The sequence below is a fragment of the Condylura cristata genome, unplaced genomic scaffold (assembly GCF_000260355.1).
Source record: "Condylura cristata isolate star-nosed mole 26May11 unplaced genomic scaffold, ConCri1.0 scaffold00025, whole genome shotgun sequence".
Lineage (NCBI taxonomy): Eukaryota > Metazoa > Chordata > Mammalia > Eulipotyphla > Talpidae > Condylura > Condylura cristata.
Window position 1 is genome coordinate 23,042,014 of NW_004567126.1, and position 24,632 is coordinate 23,066,645.

The window sequence follows — 24,632 nt, forward strand, 5'->3', positions numbered from 1 at the left end:
ACACGTGTATTGTAACCAAACAGCCCCACGGCCCTGCACAGCATGTCTGCTCCAGCCCAGGCAGTGCCTGGACGTCAGGGAGGCAGAGATCGGAACCTCATTCTGCACCTAAGCAGCAGGCAGCTGGAGCACGGGCCAGGGCCCCAGGGTCACTCCAACACACTCCAACAAACCCACCCACATGCCAGGGGTCGTTGGCAGTTGGAAAATGGGATAAAGGAAAGAAGCCATCCCGCTGCCCTTAGAGAGCTCTGCTCTGACCGGAGGATGGCATGGAAATGCCACAGGGGTATATGGCCCCCAGCCAAGCCAGCAGGTAGAGTCCTCGCTGAGTCCTGGCGCTCAGCACCTGTGCAAGTTCCCTTCATCCTCAGGAAAACCCCAAACATGGGCCGGACGTGGTGACAGGTTGAGGACGCCTCTGACTCCTAGACCCGGGGAGGAGATCCATCCTCTACGCTCCTGGAGAACTCTCCTCTCCCACTTGGGCTGGGACGGGCGGGGGCATGCAGGGTGGGCTGCCTGGTCACCCCTGGGGCCTGCAGCTGTCCGCAGCTCTCCTGGAGGCCCGTTCTCAAGGTCTGCTCCTCATCGGGGTGCAGCCCAGGGGGGCGGGTCCCTGGTGGGGGACTGGAGGGCGAGGGAAGGGGAAGCAGGTGCTGGGGCTCCCAGATCCTCGGCCCTGGGGAGATACCGGGTGTCTGCAGGCAGATGAGCACAGGTGCAATGGGAATACCTGTGCCCGCTCGTGAGGGCGCTGCGGCCCCCAGCCCGCCTCTTCACGTGGTACTCACAGTCCCCCAGACCTTTATTCTCGCCTGGTCTACTCCTGCCATCACGAAGATGCAGGACAAATGTTCCACTGATTACAAGAGAAAGAAAAGACTAGCCAAGCCTGGGCCAGCTGCCTGGGTCCCCCTTCCTGCCAGCTGTGTCCTGGGGGTTAACCCTGTAGTGCCACAGAGCAGAGATTCAGGAAGCTCAGCCGCCCCTGCTTCGTGGAAACACCAAACACCACTGTCCACAGGACCTCAAATTCATCAAGCCAGCAAGACGACAGAGTACCTGCAAGGCGCAAGACACTGCCGGACGCTGGGCAGGCAGGGTGGCGGTGTAAGCCACTAGGTCCCAGATCCCACCTTCGAAGCCCACAATTTCCTGGACAGAAATGAACAGAAGTGGCAATAACAACAGCACTGCAAGAGCAAGCTGTGCCCGTACCTCTTGTGGCACAGAGCTTAGAGGAGGGACATACTGTTCCTGACTGGAAGTGCAGGAGAGGCGTGCACCAGGAAAGGCTTCTAGAAGGAGCAAGCACCCATGCTTGTGCTTGAAAGCTTTGCTGCCCCACAGTGAGGGGAAAGGATGGCAAGTGCAGGAGAGGCGGAAAGTCAATCGGCAGCAACACGGCGCAACTGGATCACGGGCTAGAAGGCTGGAGAACTGACATGGGGAGGATGGTGCCTGCTCTGGGCAGCCTAAGGCCCAGCTAGCAAGAGAAGGGGAGAGACAGCTGGAACCCGGGCCCCCGGCTGGCTCTGGGCGTGCGCTACCTGCTCGGTGAGAGGAAGGAACAACACTGCAGGGCTCAGAGCAGGACCAGACATCCGCGGCTGCTGGGGGGATGTGGTGAGGGGCCACAGGGCGGCACAGCACAGGGCTGGGTAGGAGGCCACGGCGCGGGCATCTGGTTAAGGGGAGCAAGGAGGTGGGGTGGGGGCAGAGGAAAGTGGAGCCGCAGAGGACACCCCAGTCTGGAGCTGGGTGCCTGGGTGAGGGCAGAGCCTCTGACTGCAGACCAGAAGATTCTAGCGGGAGAGTGTTAAACTCCACTGGCTGCACACTGATTCATGTGCCCGGCAGGTGGCTGGAAAGGAATGTGTACAACACAAGGCAAAAGAGGGGGGGAACCCCAAAAACCTAGAGCTAGAGATCTGGAGTCATCCACAGGGCGGTGATCACAGAAACCTCAAGATCGCTAAGAAAGAGTGAAGACAGAGAGAAGGGGGTGGTGGGGTGGGTTGGTTTGGTTTTGTTTTGTTTTTCAGGGTTGTTTGATGTATTTGTTTTTGGAAAGTGTTGGCTACTGTTTATCGAGTCATCCCAGTACCATACAATTAAAAAAAGACTATGCGGATGTGGATATGCGGCATCCTGGCCTCCCCACAAAATGTGTAATAGCCAAGGGCCATCTTAGAAAACACACCTCTGTGTATGGGCTAAGAGGGTCAGCGTCAGTGTCACTGACACCTCCCCTGTCAAGAGGAGAAAACTCCAGCATTTTACAGAGAAGCAGGACAGGACCAGAGCGTCTGGCACTCAGCAGAAGAGGCCTGGTGGGGCGGGGGCCCATGCTGGAGCTCGGGAAGGCGCCTGCTTTGGAGAAGCAGGTCACAGTGTCCTTGGAGAACAGCGCCAACATGGGTCCCCCAATGACAGACCTGAGTCCAGGGCTTAGCACATGGCCAGGCCTTTCCAGAGTACCCTCCCCGGGCTCTGCAAGGCTGAAAAGTGAAAAGCTTAGTGCCGGTACCCAGGGAGTGCCCAATCAGCTGCTATTTACAGACACCCACTGTGTGTTCAGCAAGACATCAGGCCGTGCAGAGAGAAGCTGGATCACAACTGCTGCCCTCACACAACCTGAGGTTTAGCTGGGACACAAAAGCAGCTCCAGCAGCTCAATAGCCAGGCGGCTGAGCTTATCACCAAACAGGATGCACGGAAACACCATGGAAGAAGCGACAGCCAGAGCCCCACGGCAGGGAGCACACGACCCAACTCGACAGGGACCCAGCAGATGGCTGGGGTGAGGCTGAGAAAGGGGACAGCAAGCTGGCGGGGGTCGGGGTAGTAAATGCTCAAAACAAGAACAACTTCACTGCACACCCCTGGAGGAGCCTGGCTTCTCTGAGGAAGGGCTGCAGCTGCACTGCTGCAGAGGGTTGCAAAGAACATCTGCATGAATGTGAAAAAGCACAGATGTGAACCTAGTCTGAAGTGCCCAGAGTTGCTGGTCAGTGGTCTACAGCACAGTCTCCTCCCCCAAAGCAAGGGCTCATTCACCGCAAAACTGTGGCCATGTGGGCAGGAGTTAGAACAGGAAGGAGTATCAGAGCAAGAGCAAGCAGCCAGCTCAGGTTGCCAGCAAAGCTCACTGCCACTCCAGTCTCACCAGCGAGCGCTCGATGGGTTCAAAATTCTGATGGGTTCAAAATTCTGAGCCGCTGGCCTCACCTTTCCCCAGATGATCTTCTGCTCACAGCTTTTATCCCAGCCCCAACCAAGCCATGCAAATGTCCGGAAGGCGAGCATGGCATCTAAGGACCTGGCCCAATCTACTTTTCCTTCCTGATAGCCCATCCTGCCCCACACCCCACTCACACTGCCACACCTTGATTCGCCTCTAACTAGACAAGCAGCTCCTCTCTCCACTTGTCCAAACCCTAGCCATCTCTAAAGACTGGGCAAATGCCACCTCCTCCAAGAAGCCCTCCTGAAGCTTCCATCAGAATCTTCACGTTACTCCCTGCCCCCATTCCATACCTCAATGATATCACAGTTGAGTCTGTGGTCTATACACATGTACACACATAGTCTATACAGAGAGAGAAAGAGGGAAAAGGAGGAAGAGAGAGAGGAGAAGGGAGGGATAGAGAGCATGCAAGAGCAAGCTCTCATTTCTGTTTCTCTGCACCATCCCCATAGCACTTACCAATCACCTAGCACATAGTAGGTGCTCAATAAAAATTTTTTAAAACTTTAATCCTTGGCTAAGTCTTCACTTATGGGGTGTTCTTCAAACTACAATGACAATATTCTGGTTATCAAATAAGACAGAACAGAAGAGACAATATCAGAGTCACAGCATAAGGAAGAAGACAGTTTCCTTGAGCCACTGGCTTGAGGTCTATTATCAGGCACCCTGGGCTGGGATGGAAAATGTACTGTTGGCTCCATTGTAGGATAAATTAGAAAATTAAAAAGTAGAAGTAATCAGAGGTTTCATCCAAAACGCTAGCTGCTGAGGCATTTTGGGGGGATACGGGTTCCTATACATTCTGTTCCCTGGGCAACACCCACAGAGTGTCAGAAAAGAGTCATCATGGCAGCAGGCTGGGGTTTGGGGATTTGGACAAGAGGAAGAGGCCTCCATCACTGATCCCTTAGACGCTCTAGACACTTCTTACTAAGGCAGCAAACAGGGCTCCACCAGAGATCCGTAACTACAACTATGAAGGGGTGTAGGATTTAACCCTTGGTTAACCAGGCCACCATTCTGAGCAGCAGTTACGCTCAACTGATTTGTGAATTTTAAACCCAGAAAGTAATGTTCCCGTGTGCTCCAGGTGAAGACGCCTGTTCCTGGAATTGCTACCGTGCCCCCTGTGACTCCTGCCTTGGAGAGGGTCTGTGACCTGGCCTTGGCTGCACTGGGCTCAGGGCTGATGCTCCTGTGCCTCACCTTCCAGACACCAGCACCGGCTTCCACCAAGAACCCCGCCCCCACTGGCTACCTGGGACCCATCCAGTGAGCCCACAGGTCTCTAAATTGGTCCCAAGGCTTCTCTCCTCAGGAGCTCTTACCCTTCTAAATAATGTATTTCCCAGTCCTAATTAATGCAAAGGAAGGAATGATATACATTTCTCTGTTGCTTTAAGTTACATCTACTTAGACACTTTGAGGGAAGAGCAGCCTCTAGCTAAAGGGTCAGATAAGCTAAAATCAATATAAGACACCACCTCTGAATCTTTTAAATCACCACCCGCCTCCCCTGACCATCCCTAAGCCAGACCCCTGCAGTGGCCATAGAGTAGGGCCGGGCCAGCAAATGACCATCCAGTCGAGCAAGTATTCAAACAGAAACCATCTCTTGTCCAACTCCTGATTCTTGTCACCCTCCAGCTCCGTCTGCCCCCTACTCACTGCAGTCTGACAGCAATCAGACAGCCAAAAACAAGGAAAATAATCTCAGCGCTTACAAGGGAAACAAAAGACAGAAAGTATTTGGAGGACATATTAACAGAAGTAGACTTCCTTTAACAATGGAGGTGAGGGTCTGGTTCTTCCCGGAATTGGTCAAACCCAGTTGGCGATGTCACTGGATGTGATCACCATGGTGATCTCATCAAAGAGTGATACAAAATTCACAAATCTGGGAGTATCTAAAAGAGGATTATGTGGTGTGGGTGGTGAGAAGGACTGAAATTTGGGGGAACCAAATTTCCTAACCAAATTGCCTAACGAGGGAAGAAACCTAGTAATCTCACACTCTTACAGCCCAGTCTCTGTGATGCCATGGAGCAGAATGACTAAGAGGCATTAAGAACTCTCTGGAAATGCATCAGGCTGCTCAGGGAACAGTTAACAGTCCCTCCTGGGGGGGGGGGTTCCACAGAGAAGCTGGGTGGTCTGAGGCACGGAAGCACCTCAGGAATGGAGCCTGGCGATGAAGTCCCTTCCAGTCCGCTCCTACCACAAAACAGGGCAACACCAGAGTCAGGCTTCTGGGTCCCACACACCCAGATGTATGTGGGCACTTTGCTCTGAGTCCCTGGTTATTCATCCTGAAAGGGTAGTGAGTGGCTGGGAAGGACACAAACAAAGTTGACTGCATGATCCCCACGGCTCCCCGGACCCCAGTCACTTGGGTATTAAAGAAGTGGGGTGACATGAGATTCCAGAGCAGAATGTTGAGTCAATAACCAAAGCCCCCCACACACACAGCCACTGGTCCCGGGGACAGCAGTGTCTGGCAGGGAGGGCGCATATCTGTGCCACCCGCTGAACTGTCACTTGTGATCAGGAATTGCCTGTTTTATGTTGTTTCGGGTTACGGTGGTAGGTGCCAAGCAAGACTGTCCCCCTTTCAGCTTCTTTTTTCAGAAAAGAGAAAAACAAAACAACCAGAGCCCCGGAGCCCAAGCCTAGGTCTGTGCTGTGGGTGGCCTACATGAGCTTCCTTTATCCAACCACAAAAAGGTATCAGAGGAGCCAGCGAGAGGCCCTGAACGGCCTCCCGGAGCCAGGGCCCGCTCCTCTGTCGAGGTTAGCAGTTAACCAGGGGCCGGGAGCCGCTTGGGCAAACAGACCGTGCCCCCCATTACACAACGCGGCCTTATCTCCCTGTGCCATTGTCGGTTTACAGACATTGCAGAGAACAACCACAGCCCAGACCGGCCCTCGGAGATAGCGGCCCTCTCAGGTGCTATCGGGAGGCAGGAGAGGCGAGAGGAAGGCGGCGAGCCTGCCCTCAGGCGCGCTGCTATGAAAAGAGACGCCCAGGCTGGCATCGTCCCGCGGGCCAGCCTCCTCGGCCCTCTCGCTGACCCCCACGCTGAAGCCCTCACCCCAGTCCGCCTCCCCCTGCCCGCCCCTCCACCCCGAGAAGGGGTGGTACGGGCCCACTTCATGTCATTTCATCAAGACTTGGCAGGAGATACCGAAATAGAGGCTGCTCATCACCCTCTCAGTGACTTTTCAGATGGAGACTTCAGGCAGTGAGGAGCAGGGCAGCTGAGTGTGGGCTTAGTGGATGAAATGTCAAAGCGGGGTGGGTGCTCTGAGCACGTTGCTCTGTTGCTCTCCTTCCCTAACGTCTTCAAAGACTCCCCACTGCCCCAGAATAAAGTCCAAAACCAACAGTCACATTTATTGTGCAACCACCTTGTTCCAGGCTCTGCGCAGGATGCATAAAACCCATTATCTGAAACCCTCAGACTGCCCACACCATCATCTCACTTTAGGGATGAGGAAACTGCCGTTCACTGTGCTTCGGCACACAGCCAAGATCTCAGCCTGCGGGGCAGCGTCACCATCAGTGCTCAGGGCTACCTGCCCATGTCCTCTCCCCGCCTGGGCCTGGCCCTCCTTCTGACCCCACTCCAGCATGAAGCCCCCTGGCCCCCAGGAAGCCACTTCATCCAGGAACCGAGCACTTTCCCAGTCGCTGTTCCGTCCGAGCACTCCCAGCGCCAAGTGCTGCAGGAGCTGAGGCTCAGCGAGGCTTGCTTCCCCCCACCTCGCCCACCAGCACAGAGCTCACCACAGCTAGAATTGCTCAACCCATTTTTTCATTGGGAATGACTCCCTCCAGGTCCAGGTGGGAGGCATTCCTTCTCTGAACTTCCTTGCATTTTTTCTATCAACCATGATGGTCTCTCTGCTACTTTCTATCATAGTTATTGACACACACAGAGACAGGTTTTAAGTATTGTAAGTGCTCTGTTCAAATTATAAGCTCAAGGGCAAGTCCCAGATCCGATTCATCTGTGCATGTCAAACCCCCAACACAGGACAGAAAGACTCGCCGTGCCTACTCTACTCAGGTGAAGCAGCAAGGAGAGGCCGAGTACCCCCAAAGGCAAGTCCCCATGCAAAATCCACCCAGCACCCCTCAAATCCACATTATCTGAAACTGCTCTTAAGTCCAATTCTATTCTCATCTCCTCCCTGGTGGACGTGGGGAGCGGACCTAGGCAGTCACAGGCGAGTTGGTGAAAGAATAAAAAGTAGGCAGAAGACGAGAGATGTGAACTCTAGTTCCGTCTTGCCACCAGCTTGCTGTATGACCCTGGGCAAATCACAGGGGTTCTCTGGGCCTCCAGCGCTCATTCTGTCCAGGATGAGAATGCTGGAATCAATGACTTTATGGGTGTATCTAGCTTCAACCGTCTGTCAGTGTTGGTCACCTTGAGAATCCACACCTGCAAAGCAGGTGAGAGCTCTAAGTGCCTCCCTCAGCAGGCGATGGAGGAGGAAATGAAGACTGCCCTGAGATGCCTCCCTGTTCTGCCTCAACTCTCCAAATATAAATAAGCAAGCCTTAGCTAGTGAATAAGCCAGTCTGCCTCATTAGGAAGGATGACAACTCTGATTTGAATATGGATCTGAAGTAAATGAAAGGAAGAAAGTGGATACTGAAATGGATTTTCAATAAATAACTTCTCTCTAGTTAAACCTGAATATTTTCCCACATATGTATATTTTCACAGATCCAGTTTGGGAGTGTTCAAATTAGCACAACCTGGCCTTAAATACAGCACAAAACACATAGTAAGCATTTCGCTTTTATTTATGTCATCAATGGTCTCAATGGAGATGACTCATCCTTCCTCTTTAACACTCTGTTCTAATATGGTTTACTATAAATAAGAGGGAGCGAGACTAAGCCACTGAGTGCAAGGGCCCTGCACAGCCAGGTCACAGAAGATCCAGCCCAACAGCAGATCCCAAAGCAAACCTGAGCCAGACTGATGGCCGACCCCATGGAGTGGCCGGCAACCCGCCCTCCCCCCAGTCTCCAGGTGTTCTGGGCAAGTGACATACACGTTAAGGGTGTCCCAGGTACCCGGCCAGGAGTTTAACACGTGAGTCCTTTAACCATCCAGAGCCTTCCAAAAGTGCATTCCAGATTCAAACTCAGCCCACCCTGTCTGGTGTGCCTTCCGCAGGGACCCCATGTGTCAAAATGCAACCCAAACAAATCTACTAGGTAGGGGTGGTCTAGATATTTTTACAAAGTGGCTCTCGGGAGCCCATACACACAGCTCACACCTCAAATGTGGACACATCACGGCAGTGAGCAGAGTCCTGTCTCGGCACCACCATCAGCAGCAGCCACCCCACCCAGCCATGGCCACTGGAGATCACCAGCCCCGAGGCCTTGTCCACTTCCCACCTAAGGAGCGAGGCCAATGCTTACCCCAGGGCTCTGGACACACACTCTTTCCAGAACCCATCTTCAGTGGCAGACACACTCACCCAGTCATCATTAGGTTCACCAGATTTATCACGGACTTATTTGCAGCGTTACCAGAAGTCAACGCTACCCTCCCAAAGGGCAAGGCAAAAAGAACGTGGCGTAGACACAGGAAAGGGGTCTGACCCATGGCCAAGGTCTTTGGAGCGGGGGCCACATGGCAAGATCAAGTGACCCCGGGTAAGACCTACAGGCCTCGGCAGGACAGCAGACTCCCTCCACAACAGAGACCTTGACGCCTGCCATCCGCTTCTATCGTCCCCCTATTATTCCACCTGCTGCTAGCACAGGGCCATTGCGAACATCAACTGAGCTGCACCTGAAGCAAAAGATTTCACTGATTCCATTCGTAATTTCTCTGTGGGGCCCGAAGAGCAGGCTCTCACTAGTACCTGTCCCCAAGACCCTTCTTGCCTGGTAGGACTCTGGACTCTGGCCATATTTTATCCACGTAGACACCTAGAAAGCGTTAGCACCATTTTTCACAGGCCAGGGACGCAAGGTTCAGAAAGGCCAGGTAACCTGCTGAAGGTACAGGGGTGGTAAATTCTACAGCCTGGGTCACCTCCGGATGCCCCAGTCTGAAATCTACATGCTTCCCATATTCCCTGCTGTCCCTCGAAAACAACCCCTCCCCTCCTCCTGTCCCCCACTTTCAGTACCCCATGGACTTTGTGCTAGAGCTCCAGCCTCCTGCTAAGTCTGTCCCTGCTGTAAATAGCACCCTTCATGATCTGCAAACATCACAAGGACATCAAAACAAAGTTATCAGCTGGGTTCCTAGCTTAAGCAGCCAGTCCAAACTCCTTTGTTTGATTCTCAGACAGCTTATTGACCAGGCGATGGGGTCACAAAGTTTTCTTCTCACCTAGCCTCTTCTTCCAGAACTGAGTACCCAACCTGAAGGAGCCAAGTCAGGGCAGGTGGGAAAATCCACCCATTAAGACTTCCGATTGACATATTTTTAGTAAGCAAAACTTAGCTACCAGCCAACAACCCCAGGGGTGGGTGAAGGAAGAGAAAGACAGGAACCAGCGAAGGCAAGATTACCTGCACCCTTTCTCTCTTGTATGAACGCGGGCAGAGGCAGCCCACTCAATAAAAGTTCTCAGAGACTTCGCATGTCCACATGAAGGAGAAGCAAAAAAAAGGGGAGGGCAGGAAGCTGATAAACCGTGTGATAAATGCAGCTGGTGCGCTCTACATGGGACCTGCTTTCTTCCATCAGGTGTTTTCACACATCTCTACCCCAATCTGAAAGAGGGTCTTGTCTGCCACCTGGTCCCTGGGCCTTACACACGCCCCTCACCCTGACCCCCTGACAGTTTATCTTTGCATATTGGAAAAACCAGCATTTATCAAGTAATCTGCTCCTCATAGATTGTTAAACAGACCACAGGGGTTATCAGTGGAGTTGATACAGGAAGATAAACAGCAACCTCTTATGCAAATAGCACCAAGAATGTGAGACAGGCCACGGGGGTCAAATCGGAATTTAAGAGAACATGAATCTGAATTCCTTCCCTTGGTTCCAACCCTGGACACCCCCGGGAAGGTGACAAACATCCTCTGGCCAAGCTTTCAAGCTTTCTGCTCCCTTCCTTCCGTGCGGGGGGGGGGCGGCTCGGAGGTCCCACCCCCTCAGCAAAGGCCAGTGGAGGCTCCCCGTGTGTCTCTGAGACTCCTGTCTGTGACTAGAAGCTTCCTCTGCCATTTCACTGCAGGATTCCAGACCCTCTGGACGGCACCCCACTCGGGCTGAGAAGGTGCAGAGCTAAGTGAAAGAGGAAAAGGTATTCTCCAAGGTGGGAGCTAGGGTCAGAGGGCAGCGGGGGAAAAGGGGGAAAAGTCCACAGAGACAGTATCCCGAGACCCAAGAGTCCCCAGAGCCCTGCACGTCTGCCTGAGCCCAGAGGAAGAAGTTCCAGGTGGCAACTCTTTCCAGCCCCCTCACCACTGCGAACTCCTACACAGAACTGGGAGGCGATTGGTTCCAAGTGACAAAAGAATTAGCCTCCGAGGGACAGAGCAAGAGCAAGCGGCTTCTTCTCGCACCAGGCTGCAGGCTGAGGAGGGGGAAATGAGAGAATGACAGAATCCAGGGCTGGCCAGAATGAAAGACTGAATGGAATAGGCTAATTTACACAGGAAGTAAGCACTTACCAGACCCTTCATCTCAACACACAAAACCCTCGGCCATATCTGGAAGCAATTACATCCAGTTAACATGATCTGCTTGCCACTAAAATTAACTGCAAACAGAAATATTTTTCACTTTTGCAACAGGGGATGCCAAGGTTTGGCCCATCTCCCCCCACAGTCCCCACAGCCCCCTCTCTCCCTGGCCCCACCGGCCATCGAATCTGGCTGCTGGGGAATATTTAGCAGCTACTCAGCTTCAAAAAACAAAACCACTCTTGTAGCTGTCAGGACACAAAAAGTAAAATAGTGGATAATTATGAAGGGTGTAGGAGGGGAGAGGTGGCAATGGAAACCATTGTGCTAGAAACTGAGGAGAGGGGCCAGACACATGGCCTGAGCAGGTCTGGGCGCTTGCAACTCCAGCCCTGGCTTTCTCCACTCTCAACTTCAAGGAAAGAAAAGGTGTTTTTCAAGTCACTGGATTTAGCAGCCCTTCGCATTGTGCTGAGGTACCGTCTGTATCCCTCTACCAAGGGGCCGGGGGTGGGGGTGTGCAGGAGGTAGATTCACAAATGTTAGCAGAGCCTGAATTTAGCAGAGCACTTAGGGGGCCCACTGTCACGATTTCACTCTTGCCTCGAACATTTCCAGCCCCTCTTCGCCCAACCCCTTCGAAGTAGCTTTCACCAGCCCCAAGAGGAACAGGAGGTGCATTTTATCTGGGCAGTGAGAACACACCCAAGCATGTGCACCCCCAGACAACACATGACCCTGCTCCAAAATCCCAGGCCCACCTGCCCTGACCTGCAGACTATTCCTACGCCTTCTCGCTGAGCACAGCCCCACAACCAGATAAGGACTTATTTCTATTTTCCCTTGAACTACTGTCAACATTGCCATAAATACCAGAGCCAGGAGGGCAGATTTGTTTTAAAGTTCCTGAAGGAGGGAACTCTCCAGCCCCCTGCCCCCACAGGCAGGTCCTTTCTGGGGGGGACCCCACACTTCTCCCCGAGCTCAGCTCACTCCTAGGTCACCACAGGCCTGGCCCCTGCAGCCACGGAACGGAACGCCTCTGTCTGCCAGGAAACTCACAAACGTCTTTTCTCAAAAGAGGCAAAAGTTTCCCTCCAGAATGAGGTCAAACACGGCTATTCTCTGCAAAAATCACATTTAGAAACCTTCCTTGCAGGAGGAGAAGGAAAGAAAAACAACAAGCTAAGTAGCCTTTCTTTAAAGATTCTAGGCTACACAGAGGTGTGTTGAACATAAAGAAGGGCTGTGCCGTTCTTTTATGACGAAAAACAGTTTTTACGATGAAGACGACACGCACCGTCCCGGCCAACGTGACACCCCTAAGAGGTGCCACGCTGACCCCCGGCCCCCTTCCCCACAGAGGCGACACCACCCTGCAGTCGGTGTTGCCAACTTCCCCTCTCAGGGGGAGGAAGCGGCCGGTCAGTTATCTTGACACAGGCAGGGGACGAATCCAAACCCAGGCTCAAGCACAGACGCCATGCTTCCCAGCCCCTGCCAGACACCAGGGGCAGGCAAAAGCAAGCCCACAGCCCTCCTGAGCTCCCCCCTCCCAGAGACAAGCCTGTTTTCATTTGCGGGGTCCCCCCAGGCTCCACACACAGATCTAGGCACACACGCTCAGCCCTGTCACCCTCCGGTTGCCCAGGCATGGAAACAGTTAAGTCGCCCTCACTGAATAAATCAAAAGGTCAAGGCTGCAACATACCACAATGATTCCCTCTTTCCATATGACAAGAACCAGAGAGGGGCTGAAATCCCAAGCACCCTGAGCCGGGTCTCCCCAGCCCGCACAGGTTACGCCGCCAGGGTCAGGGCCGCGGACCTTTAGCGGCAACATTCATTTCCTGAACAGGACAAGTTCTCCTGACCATAAAGCTAATAGGAACTTCCTCGCACGCCGAGCTCCGGCTGACAGAGCTACTTGTCACTGGCCACTCAGGAGGACAGCACTGGTTCCCATTAGTGGGTTATGATGCCAGGTGCTACTAATAAGGTACATCGGCAAGAAACAAGAGCCTGCTAAGTTGTCTCTCCAACTCTGGAAGTAATCAGGCCTGGGCTTCAGGGCTGGGGAGAGGCCCGCTTGAAAGAGAGGGGGGCTTGGCCACAGGAGACCCCGCAGCATCTAACCTGCTAAACGGCTTAAATAAATACATTTCAAACAATCCCTCTGCATTTCCCCCAGCTACCATAAAAGACTCCCCCAAATTAACACTCATAATGTTTCCCCAGCACTCCAGGCCTGATGGAGCACCGAGGGCCATTAGAGTTGGCCACATCTGCTCCTCAGTACGGCGGGCGTGTGGTGCCAACGGGCTTAATGGCAGTCAGATCACAGCGCTCAGCTAATCCGCTTAGGGAGCAAGACCCGGTGGCAAGGGTGGCAGGGGTTCTTGGGTGAGCGCTCCCTGTCTGGGGTCACAGGAGAAGTGGGGGCCGGGGAGGCAGCCCCACGTGTGAGCCCCTGTTCTGTCACAGGCTACCTCACTGGAGTTCCAGTGGACGTTGAGAGGTGCAGGTCATCTCCGCTTCACACAGAGAGAGTTGGTGGCGTAGAGGCAGGTAAAGACAGCTGCCCGGATTCACCACGTGGGGCTGCCGGCTCGGTCTGCAGGCTGTGCCGCATGCCTGGCCCTGGGAAGGCAGCGGCCTGGGGTGGTCCAGCTGTGCTGAACTCATCTGGTGATGGAAGCCTGTGTGTACCTTGTTCCTCACCATTCCGGGGGGCCTACACAGGCTGAATGAGAGACCTGTGGGGATGATTTCTCCCCTTCATCAAATGCCCGTGACTTCCGAATAACGTCGCTAAGCCATGCCCCACTATTTCAGGAAGCCCTTTCTCTTATCTAACTTGGATTCTTCCTACTGCCAAGCAGAACACAGTCTGTTCCTGTCGAAGAAAAACAGGCTTTGAGGACAGAGACAAAAGCTCACGAGTCACTTCGACGTAGGCAGGTTGTTGCGAGTTTCTGGCCCAAGTTTCCATGCTGACAATAAAGTACCGGATCTCCTGCTTGCAGCTGCAGAGATAAGCCTCACATCGGCAAAACCCAACCATAGGCTTTCCAGACTGAGCCTGCATAATAAGGACATAGGGGCTTTTAAGGGGAAACGATAGAAAGGGGGATTTCTGATTATGCTGGCACAAAATTAACAGCATGGAATTTTTAGTTTTGTAAATGGGTTTCTTTCTCTCTCTTTGTTTTTTTCAGTCAGCATAAAAGGATTCCATCGCTAGAAGCTGGGATCTCTGTGTTGGTAAGAGATGATGGGGTCCGACAGCCCCCTCCTGGGCCCACGTGGCTTGAGCCCTCCAAGTGGCAACGCACTTCCCTGCTGCCAGGCCTCTGCGGAGGCAGGGAGGCCATAACTGGACAGTCCACCCATGCATGAGTCTCACAGGCACCGACTGCCAGGAACATGGAGCAGGCCGGTCCACCCTGTGTTCCTCCATGCCCTGATCCCCTTGACAGGCCAATTTTCAAGCACAGCATCACCGAAAGAAGAGACAACAGGGAGCCAGAGAACCCAGTCAGAACCTGCTGTCTTGCCATGGACAAGCCAAAGTCCCCTCTGCCTATCAGGAAATCAAACTAATATGCACGTTACAGGCTGCCAGGTTTAAGGAGATTCTGAGCGTGATGCACTTAGCACAGACACGTCTTAAGCACGCAAGTGATGGCCACTGAATCCACCTTCGGAAGCACCCTACACTGGGGGCGGAAGAGGGCAGGCCCCTGGACACAGCCACCCTTCAGTGGCTGCTTGCCGGGCTCCTCGTGCGACCTCGCACACAGGCATCTGGCTGCCTGGACATACACACAGGCCACCGGACACTGCCTGGTGAGCCGCCTCGGCCTCTGGAATGGATGATGGCAGAGCACTGCCCAGCTAAATCTAAATGAGAACTGGGATGACTCACCAGGCCTCGGGTCAATGGGACAAGACTGCCCTGGACACCGAGGAGTGGTGTCCACTGAGGATAGGCACCCAAACAGGAGGCGCCCGAGGCAGCGGTTTTTACAGAACGGTGTGAAGCGACACCTCTGTGGAAAACAGCGCCTGGCCCAGCACGACCATGTTTTTCACCCTGCACTGCTGGACCGCCCGACCCGCTGCCCTGGAATAAAAGCACGACAGCAGACACATACGGAGCACTAACCCTGAGCCACCAAGCTCGCACTTGATAAGCATTTACTGATGAATCCTTGCAACAGCCCACTGAGCGGGGCTATTATTCCCATTTTATAAAGGGACAAACAGAGAGATGAAGTAACATAACCAGAGCCACAGAGCTGGTAAGTGGGAGCTCTGATGCTGCCCACTTGGGGTAGTTCAATCTGCCCCAAATGCACATCTACTGTGCATAAATCAAGGGGTCAGAGGTGGGAGAGCTGGAGCCCAGGAAGACTTTCCTTCTCCCAAAACAACTGCAAAAGAGTCAAGGCTTTCCCCTCACATAGCCAAAATGGAACTGGACTCAGAAAACCTTTAGTGATCATGGAAAACTCAGGAAGCCTCCAAAGGACAGGCGAAGGCACATGTGTCTTCATTTAGCAAGACTCTCAAGGCTCACACAGCGGTGTTGGGTAGAGCTTGTTTTAAAGCCCTTAATTTATAAAAATTGAAGTGATTAGAAATGTTTTTCTCCTGAATTAGCAAGAAATCACAGAGTTGCGGATGGCGTTTAATTTTAACAGTTTAGGATAATCACTATTTTAAAGATTCAGAAATAGTTTTCCTAGAACAAACAGGAGGAAAGAATGTTGCTGAACTATAGCTTTCTTCTCCCTCCCTCCAGCAATGAGCAACTCTCTCCCAGAGGGACAGCAAATTAAAATGGGACTCTTCACGGACATGAAAGAGCAGGCAACTTTCCTCCATTGGAAATAAATAAAAGAACTCATCTTCAAATTTTCCAAGTGTTCCGTCTAGAGCCCAGATGACTCAGAGCGCAGCTGAAGCAGGTTGAAGTATTAAAAAAAAAAAAAAAAAAAAAAAAAGCACACAGCATCAAATCAAATGAATGCACCCCCTATTTTAGCGTGGCTGATGGCCTAACCAGATTCCAAAACAGCAAAATTCCCTCATCAGTGGGATTTCATGATGATGGAAATGCCAAGTACAAGGAGCAAAAGAAGTGAAAAGCACCTCAACCATCTGGAAACAGATATCTATGTGTCTGGTGTCACCAGACCAGGAATTCAAGCTCCGCGTGTGCTTTAAGACACCAAGCGTGGCAGAGCTAATGAATGAACGGCCGTGTGGCTGCTTGCAGGGCGAGTTTGGAGACCCCACAACAGCTGCACCACCAGCAAGCCCACTGCTGCCCTCCTACCCTCTCAACCAATCACCTCTCCAAAGACTGTATTCCCAGGAGCCCAGGTTATAATCTCAAGTCATTCATCACCCCCCTGAAGAATACTTCCTGGAAATAGAAATAGATTCGGAAAGGATTTGGACAAACCTGTGACTGACAGAGCAGCCATCAACAGCTAAGAGAAGCTGGGCTCCTCCTGACCCTCAGCACTGACGTCAAGGAAGACAGCTAGAGCATCCCTCAGTGGGACCTTCAGGATGGTGGTGGCATCCGAAGACTAGGTCAGACGGCTCTGACCCAGAATGGCACTGTCCGTGCTCTTATATGGCCTGGCCTGGAGGACCCAGGACTGCGAATGAGAAGGTTAGCTGGCTTGCTGCTTCTATCCATTTATAGCTATGTGACCTTGGGCAAGTCACTTATTGGCTCTAAAGCCCATAGCCCTCATCTGTGAATGGGGAAGCGAGAGAAAACATGCCACTGTTCCCTCGCCAGTCCCTGGGTGTTCAGATTTTTTAAAGGTGTTATGGGGTCTACAGTGGTTGCCAGTCCCAGAGAAGTACTCTGGGAAGTACTCTGTAATCAAACACATTAATATTTTTGCAGCAAAACATATGAATATTCAAACTAGGCGGGATAAATATAGCCTCAGATCAGCAAAATGAGTTGGCTGCAAACTTACACAAAACCTTTTTCCTTTCAGAGCTTTTCAGAATTCATAATCACGGAGGGTGAACGCAGCACCCCTTCAGAGAAGCAGTGAGGTTAGGAGAGAAAGTCTCTAAAGGCTTCTGCACCAGAGAAAGTGCTACAACTGACCGAAGTCCTTATTAATGTCATTCTTCTTCATTTTTCTACAGCAGGCTCTAATTTTGGACCACAGAGGTGCCCTAAAGCTGGCAATGGGACCAGGAATTCAGGGCAATCTCAAAGCTCCCCAAACTAGCCTGAGCCCAGGTCAACTGCTACAGCTCCCTCTACATGGTCAACCACTGAAAACGGGCTATCTGGTCACCTGAGATAGGCTAAGGAGAAGGGCTGCCAGGACTGACATTTCCACTCTGGGCACCTGCATCCGAGAGCTGGACCTAGGAAGCCTCTTCTCTGAGCCGCACACATGGGCAGGGAGCCCAGGGAGCCGGCTGTGACCACTTCTTGCTCGTCCCGAGCCGCCCTTCAGGAACCAGCTCTTGGCGGGTCCAAGAGCTTGTCTGCAGGGGACCTAGAGGCTTCTGGGAAACCAGACCCCACTCCAACTGGGCAGCATTCAGTTCAGAAACATGAAGAACAGGCTGGATGAGGCTGGGGAGACTGAGGGCTGTAAGCAAGGACTGTGTTCACATTGGGTCAGCCAAATGTTCCCTATAATCTTACCACACGTCCATTACTGAGTATACAGCAGCGCACATGGGCCAGCTGAGATCAGATCTGACAATTACACATGCAGAACAGCTCCAGCCTCTCAGAGAAGAGGAGATACTGAACTAGAGAAAGACAGTCCATCTTCCAGAATCACCTGCCTCAGACATTACCCTCTGTAGAATGGTCCACAAGAGAAGTTTTTGGGGTCCCAGCCTTGTTCCTCCATTGCCTAGAGAATCTTGATTGCTCCAACCTTCAACTGCACCCTTGTGGTAAGTAACCCCATTTACTTTACCCAAGTAGCATCTTTGGTGGGTGTTTCCATCAATCCTTGACTACCTTTGACACTGATTTTAAATTTCACCCAGCACCACACGGACCACAATTTTGCTCAGTTTCCTTCCAACTGTTGATCTCAGTAGCCTCTCCTCTCACCAGAAACACTCCTAGGGAACCTACACTGCTCCTTGCATCTTCCCAGTCGCCTCCCTTTCCTTCCTCTCCATGCCACTCTGTACCCCAAGGAGAAATGCAAGAACTACTGCTGGGCATGAATGTTGAACCAATGCTCCAGCCTACCGGCTTAACAATGAACTAGAATACAGAACCTGGAACCTGTTACTTTATCACGGTCATTGCTGTTACACTGAAACAGCCAAATCCACAGACTCCTGATACCCAAATCTCCCACTTCGATTGTTTGGTCTTGTTTTTCTGTTTGTCCTGCGAGAGTGAGAGAAGAGGAACAGAGGACAGGAGGAGAGTAGGGAAGGAACATCTTAGTCATGGAGCCCGGGAGGGTAAGGCAGGGAGGAAGAGCCTCCCTTGAAGAGCAGATGATGGGGAGCTGCTCTGGAATGTTCCCTCCCGTGGTTTCTTTAGACACACACACACACACACACACACACACACACACACACACACACACACACACACAGCTTTCCACTGAAAGCCCTGCCCCAAGGTCTAGTTTCTCGTGCTGCAACCTCTAACTTTGCACTCCTGGTCCAAAGAACATTTTCCATGCCAGCAGCCCCCAGCGCAACTGAAGGTTCCAGGAGCACAGCTTCATCACAAGCTCACAAGGACAGGGACTTCTCCACACAGTCCCCATAATCCTCAAGGAGCCCTATGGACACTGGGTCCTGGAAATCCAATTCAATGGGGGCAAGGCAGAGGCCAGACCCAGAGGCATGAAGGCAATTCTTCACCTTCAGTCACAACGTGCCAGTCACAGCTCCAGGGATTTCTGGATGCTACTTAGCTAATTCAGTGCCACACCCTGCTGAGCACATCCACCATGCAAACCTCTTGTTAAAATACAGACAACACTTCCTATAGACCTGCTTTTCTTTACTGTCAAGCAACGAAAAGGACCCCACTGACAAGGTCTTTGTACTATCTCAAGTTACAGAATGCAAAGGCTCATTTAAATCTTCGCTGCCCTTTTTCATTTTGACACAAGCCTACCTGCTGGCAAGTAGGCTCACCTGGACTCACAGTTAACCCTGCTACCTTTGTGTTACCGTCTCATGTTGAATTTAGCATCTACTAAAATTTGCCCAAGTCTTTAGAAATATAAATGAGGACCCTCCCTGGTGCGCAATGGGTTAAGACGCAGTATTGCCCTTCAGTGCGAGTCCGCTTGAGTGCGAGTTCAAGTTCGATCCCCACTCTGGAGGAGACCCACATGGTGCGGCAGACCTCTGGTGGCCCGCCCGCTGCTCCCCTCAACAGTGTACTTTTGTCGATCTGCCTGTTCTGCTCCCCAGTCTGTCTCTGGTGAACCCCTTCACCACCCCTGCACCTCTGGCTTGTACCCGAGTTCTGTATGCATAAATAAATAAACCCTTAATATATATATAATGAATGGGAAGTGGGAAGGCTCAGAAAAGTTATGTAACTCTCCCAAGTTCTCACCACTAGTTTGGGCCAGTCCCACCACCCATAATCCATGGACTAATACCCCAGCCCTCCCATCTCTCCCCCAGAGGAGTAAGGGTCCCACAGACAGGAAACAGAATCCCCAGTTCAGTGACAGCTGGGTAACCCCTTCAATAAAGAAAAGCAAATCGGACCCCACAAGAGCCAGAAATAATTGGCTTTCACCATACCACATTTCTCAGAGCATAAAACTGAAATAATTCACATCCGGAGGGGATGATAAATCTATCTTAGTCAAGTTTGGGGAGGGGGTTTCCTCTTTAGGAAAGTTTGAGCAAAAACACATACACCCTCTATTTCTGAGTAGTACAAGCATTAAGAAGATACACCCTGGTGGCGGTTATTTTTCACACCCATCGGAAAAAAATCGGCTTACATTTTATTTTAGCTCAGCCGCACTTTCCACAAGGTATGTCTCGGGCAGGGGGCACCAAATAAGCAGTGTGGGGGCAGGTTCCGGCCGGTGTGGGGTAATCATGTCAACCTCCAGAGGCCGCCACCCACACCCCCTCGCTGATACCCCTCCTGTACTGAAAGAGCAGCAGAGGCAGCGGGTGGAAGGAGAATCTACCTAGGATCAGCAAAAGCACAGGCAGGAGGGTGGGTGGGGAAATGTGCTCCGGGATGACAAGCGAAACCCGACTGCTTGACACCTTTCCCCTGATGCCGGGGGTCAATGAATGAGCATCCGGTGATGAGAGGAGGAAGGGGAAAACCAAACCAAGGACTTTCTCCCACCTCCAATGAGCAAATCTCAAAACGCTGTTGCGTAGACACGAAGCTCTTCAGGTCAGAAGGACCCACGAGGCGCCGGGAGGCTGCACCCCGAGTGCGGGTCCAGCCCTCCCCAGTGCCACCCATGAGACCCCAGGGGAAGGGCTGAGCGCCTTCCTGGGTGAAAGGAGAATGCTGCCTGCCTCAGAGGATGGCCGGGAGAGAAATGGGGGTGCAGGAAAAGCATTCAGTGTGGAACCCAGTGCACAGTTACTTCGCAGAGAAGGAAGGAGAAGCCAAAGGGACACCAGTGCCAGCCCCAAGTGGTAATTCCGGAGATAGGCTAAGGCTCCCGGGGTGCAGAAACAACTCTCAGACCCATGCCTCCCCCTGCTCCCCACTTGAGTCAACTCCCTCTAGCTGTTGCAAGGACAGAGAATAAGAAGGGCGAGGAAGCGGTGTTCCTGGTGAGGGATGTCCACCAGGGATGACATCTGGAACCCACAGCTGCTCCTCAGGCCAAGCAGCCCCTCCCATGTTCCCAAGCTGCAGAAACCACCGCCCGGGGGAACCCGGGGCCTGGACCTGGTAACGGCCAGATCCAGCCCCAGAGCAGTTTTCGTCCCCGGCCCATCTCCTCTTCTCCTTCCACACATCAGTCACTCCTAGCACAGAGCTGATCCCCCGGCAGGAAAAGCAAAGGGTAGGCCACAGGGAAAGAGAAGAAAGCTCCTCTTTCCCCACGCTTGGGAGCAACCCAGGCCCTCACCCATGGTGAAAACTGTACCCCCACCCCCACCCCCAGACCTGGAAAGAAGGGCTTTTTACAAGTAACACGAGGAGCAGGGCGCACAGACTCCAGGGTCTGTAAGTACAGGGCCTGAAGGTGAGGTGTCAGAGGTGCACGATTGGGGTGTCATGTGCAGGAAAAGAGGGGGCCTACCTGTGCTGCTCCACAGCCTCGTTGTCAGGAAGCTCCACCCCGCACACGCTGCACTGCTCCCCGATGGTTCGGCTCTCTGACTTCATGCCCACCGCCAGCTCCCCCAACTTGTTGAACAGCTCCCTCTGGATGAAGCCCTGGGGCAGCAGACCCCCGTAGGTGCTGAAGTCCATGGAGACGGCCAAGGCAGGCTGCACGTGGAGGCCGGAGGTCACTGAAGATGGCATGCTCAACACGGCGTCTGCCTTGTGATTAGGCAACACGGAGTAGATGCCCAGATGTTTCTCTGCTGGGGGTGCGGGATGCTCTGGTCGGCTGGGGAGACCCTGGCCAGCTTCAGCTGGGGGTGGCAGCTGCTCCGCGCTCTCCTCGCGCCCATAGTGCAGCTCCCTAGCGCTGGTGATGACGCTGCTCCGAGTCGGGGTCCCAGGCCCCTCTTTTCCCCTCTCCTCAATCTTGTCCCCCAACCCGCCTGAGATGGTAGACTCGGCAGCTCCGGGGCTGTCCTGGCCGGGAACCTCGTCCACCTGCATCATCTCAGTCTTCACCTCGGCCACACTAGGGTGCGACCCACCCCCGACCAGGGGGGGCTCCTCGGGCCCTGCAGGTGGCTGAAGAGTCCCCTGCAAGAGAGACTGTCCTATGGTCATCAAGCTGTCCACTGCAGCCTTGGTGGGACTCATGGCTGAAAGACCAAAGGAGGTGGAGACTGAAGGGCTCTGGTCCACCAAGGGTCCGGGGAGGCTCTGGGCAGCCACACTGGCATACCCACTCTCCTCGCTGGAATGCTTCGAGATGAAGATGTTCTTGAGGTACCGAGCTTTACGGTCCTCTTCCTCCTCGGCCCCACCGTCCGCCATGGCCGCCTCTGTGTCGTTGTCGTCTGAGGCTTGGATGGTCTCCAGGATCTTCAGGCACTGCTCCTCCAGGTACTCGATCTCCAAGATCTCGGCCGCATACAGCAGGTCATCCAGGTCCTCTGCCTTGGCTTGCAGCGTGGCGGTGTATGCATACTCCAAAATCTGCTGGAAGGTCTTTGGCGAGAGGAAATCCAGGGTATAGTGCTGGCTGTTGCGGTGGAAGAGGATCTCGAACATCTTACTAGTACAGGCCAGCACCGTCCGGTGAGCGTGGAACTCCTGGCTGTCCACCATGATGACCACATCACACAGTGTCCCCGCCAGCCGCATCTGGTTGGCCTTGCACAAGAGCCCCGTGGGGTGGCTGGGGTTCTGTAGCTGGATCATGCCCATCTTTGTCAGATCCATGGTGCGCCCCGAGGCCTAGGCATGGGGCTTCCTTTCCTTCTGGGTGCTGCGTGGCGGGACAAGGTGCGTTTCCCAGACCAATGGAAGGGGCTAGAGCGAAGAAGATGAAAAGAAGCAAAAAAGAGAGAACAAAAGGTAGATTAGTTCATGTCCCTCAGAGTAAGGATTGAAACAACTCACATACAGCACCTCCCCCTTCCCTGAGAGAAAGCCTCGAGATTTTAATGGAGAGCAAGGAGCATCTGAAAACCTACAAGTCTGTTTCCACAAGCCTTGGAGTGACGAGAGCCAAAGAGAAGGTCTGGCCACAGCATATGCCTCTCTGATGTCAGATGAAGGGCAGAGAAAATTACAGTGCAGTCTTGTGAATCGTGGACTCTAAGTCTCGGAGAGTGAGGACTCTCAACATTCATTATGAGAAGGTGGCCTGCATTTCATAAGAATTTAACCCCATCCTTTAGTTAACAAACTCTCAGTTTCACTCAATGCGGAAAACCTCATCTTCAAGACAGTTTGTTCTTTAAACCCTGGCTAACGTCTGTAGCTCCAGAAGTACAGTCAGGCAAGGATTCGGCTAGCAGCCTGCAGTTCAGGCCCACAGAAATCTGGGGCATGGGCTCTATCTACTCCTCCAGGCGCCGCCTCTGACCACCAGCCAGTGCCTTCCTGGAACCTACACTTCCACTCGCCTGGGGGGTGCAAAGACCTGACGAGCCTTGGCCCTGACCTCCTCCTGCAGCTTTGCAGGGACACACATGGACCCCCAGTCACTTCCACCCATAAGGATCAAAGATATGTACACGGGCGCCAAATCTGGACTGTGGGCACGAACGTGTGCCCGTCTGTGCATCGAAAAGAGAGGGAGGGAGAATTAACACAGGAGCCACATTTCTGTACAATGCTGCACTACCACCTGTCCGCCAGGGCCCCGAGAGCAGGGGAGCTATACGATGTAGGGAGACAGTTTTGAAGACCTGGGGAAAGAGACTGTGGAACAGCACCCCACAGCCAGGGGTGTGCGTATGGGATATGTGAACTCCAGGTGCATTCCCAGACTCCCGGGCTGGGTGAGTCCTGTGCTCAGGGGCAGCAAATCATGCTGGACATGGTTCTGTGGTGCTAGAAGCAGGACTGGCACCATCGTGTATAGTGTGAGTTATGACCAGTGGGAAGGGAACCGGGGCTGGGAAACAAAGGCGCTCCTGGAGCAGCTAGGAGCGTAATGAGGCCCTGTGACCCCCCCCCCCAAGTCCATTTTAAAAGTGTTAGCCCTCAGAGGCCCAGCTGTCTCCTACCCTCTGCTTTGCTGTGGCCAATACGGCAAGGAAATTAGCCCCCAGTGATGCACAGGAGGGTTCTGCCAATACGATTTGCTCCCACATCTAAAAGGAGCCCTGCCGGCTTCATAGCCACAATCTCAGGCAGACAGGGTTAATGCACTTTTGCTGCCCACCCTAGGGTGGGGACTTTAGGGGTGAGGTGGGACAGGACAGCCTTTCATCCAGATTGCCACCAAGCGCCTTCTCCACAGACTTCAGGGCTTCTGAGTACCAGGAGGGGGCAATCGAAAGAATGGAAGCTGGTTCCCCAAATTCTTTCCCGAAACCTAGCTACACGCATCCAGATAAAAATCGGGGTGCTTTGGGTCAGTGGTCCCCACTACCCGCCGCCCGGCACCCGCGATCGGACCCGCTCCCGGCCGCAGACAGGGGCGCGGAGGGAAGCGGACGCTAACCAGCCGGGGTTTTGGGGATCGGTCGTGCTCACACACACACACACACACACACCCAGTTCTCTGCCACCCCCAGGAAGACTTGGATTCGACTTCGGCAAACTTGGGGAAGCAACTTTTTCCGGGAAGTCAGACAGCAGAAAGAAAGGGAGCCCAGTTAGGGGAGAAGGAAAGCGAAAGAGACCCGGAGGAAAGGCGAGAGGCCGGGCAGTCCGGCCTGGACGCGCCAGCGAGAGCGGGAGGAGGCGGACCCGCCCGGCGGCGCAAGGGGAAGCACAAAAGCCCAGCAGCGAGTTGTGCGGGCCAAGGCGAGGAGGGGTCGCCCGCCCTCTCCGACCCGGGGCCGTGACCCCAGGAGAGACTGGCAGGGTCCGGGTCTCGGGCGGGCGGCGCCCGCTGCCGGCGTGCC

The 24,632-nt window shown here is 53.4% G+C and overlaps 1 protein-coding gene across 2 annotated transcripts in view; it reads right to left on the bottom strand.

The window, feature by feature from the left end:
• The window catches only part of ZBTB16 (zinc finger and BTB domain containing 16), a 169,950-nt gene that overhangs the window by 144,144 nt on the left and 1,174 nt on the right, over positions 1-24,632 (bottom strand). Inside the window, exons 1-2 of one of the 2 annotated variants that reach the window (XM_012729673.1) lie at positions 22,746-22,770; positions 21,224-22,581 (exon numbers count right to left, since the gene is read on the bottom strand). In XM_012729673.1, coding sequence (XP_012585127.1) covers positions 21,224-22,491 — 1,268 coding nt within the window. In that variant the 5' untranslated portion in view covers positions 22,492-22,581; positions 22,746-22,770. Of the gene's footprint in view, positions 1-21,223; positions 22,582-22,745; positions 22,771-24,632 lie in introns of those variants that run through there. The other variant, XM_004689246.1, reaches the window with a different exon arrangement.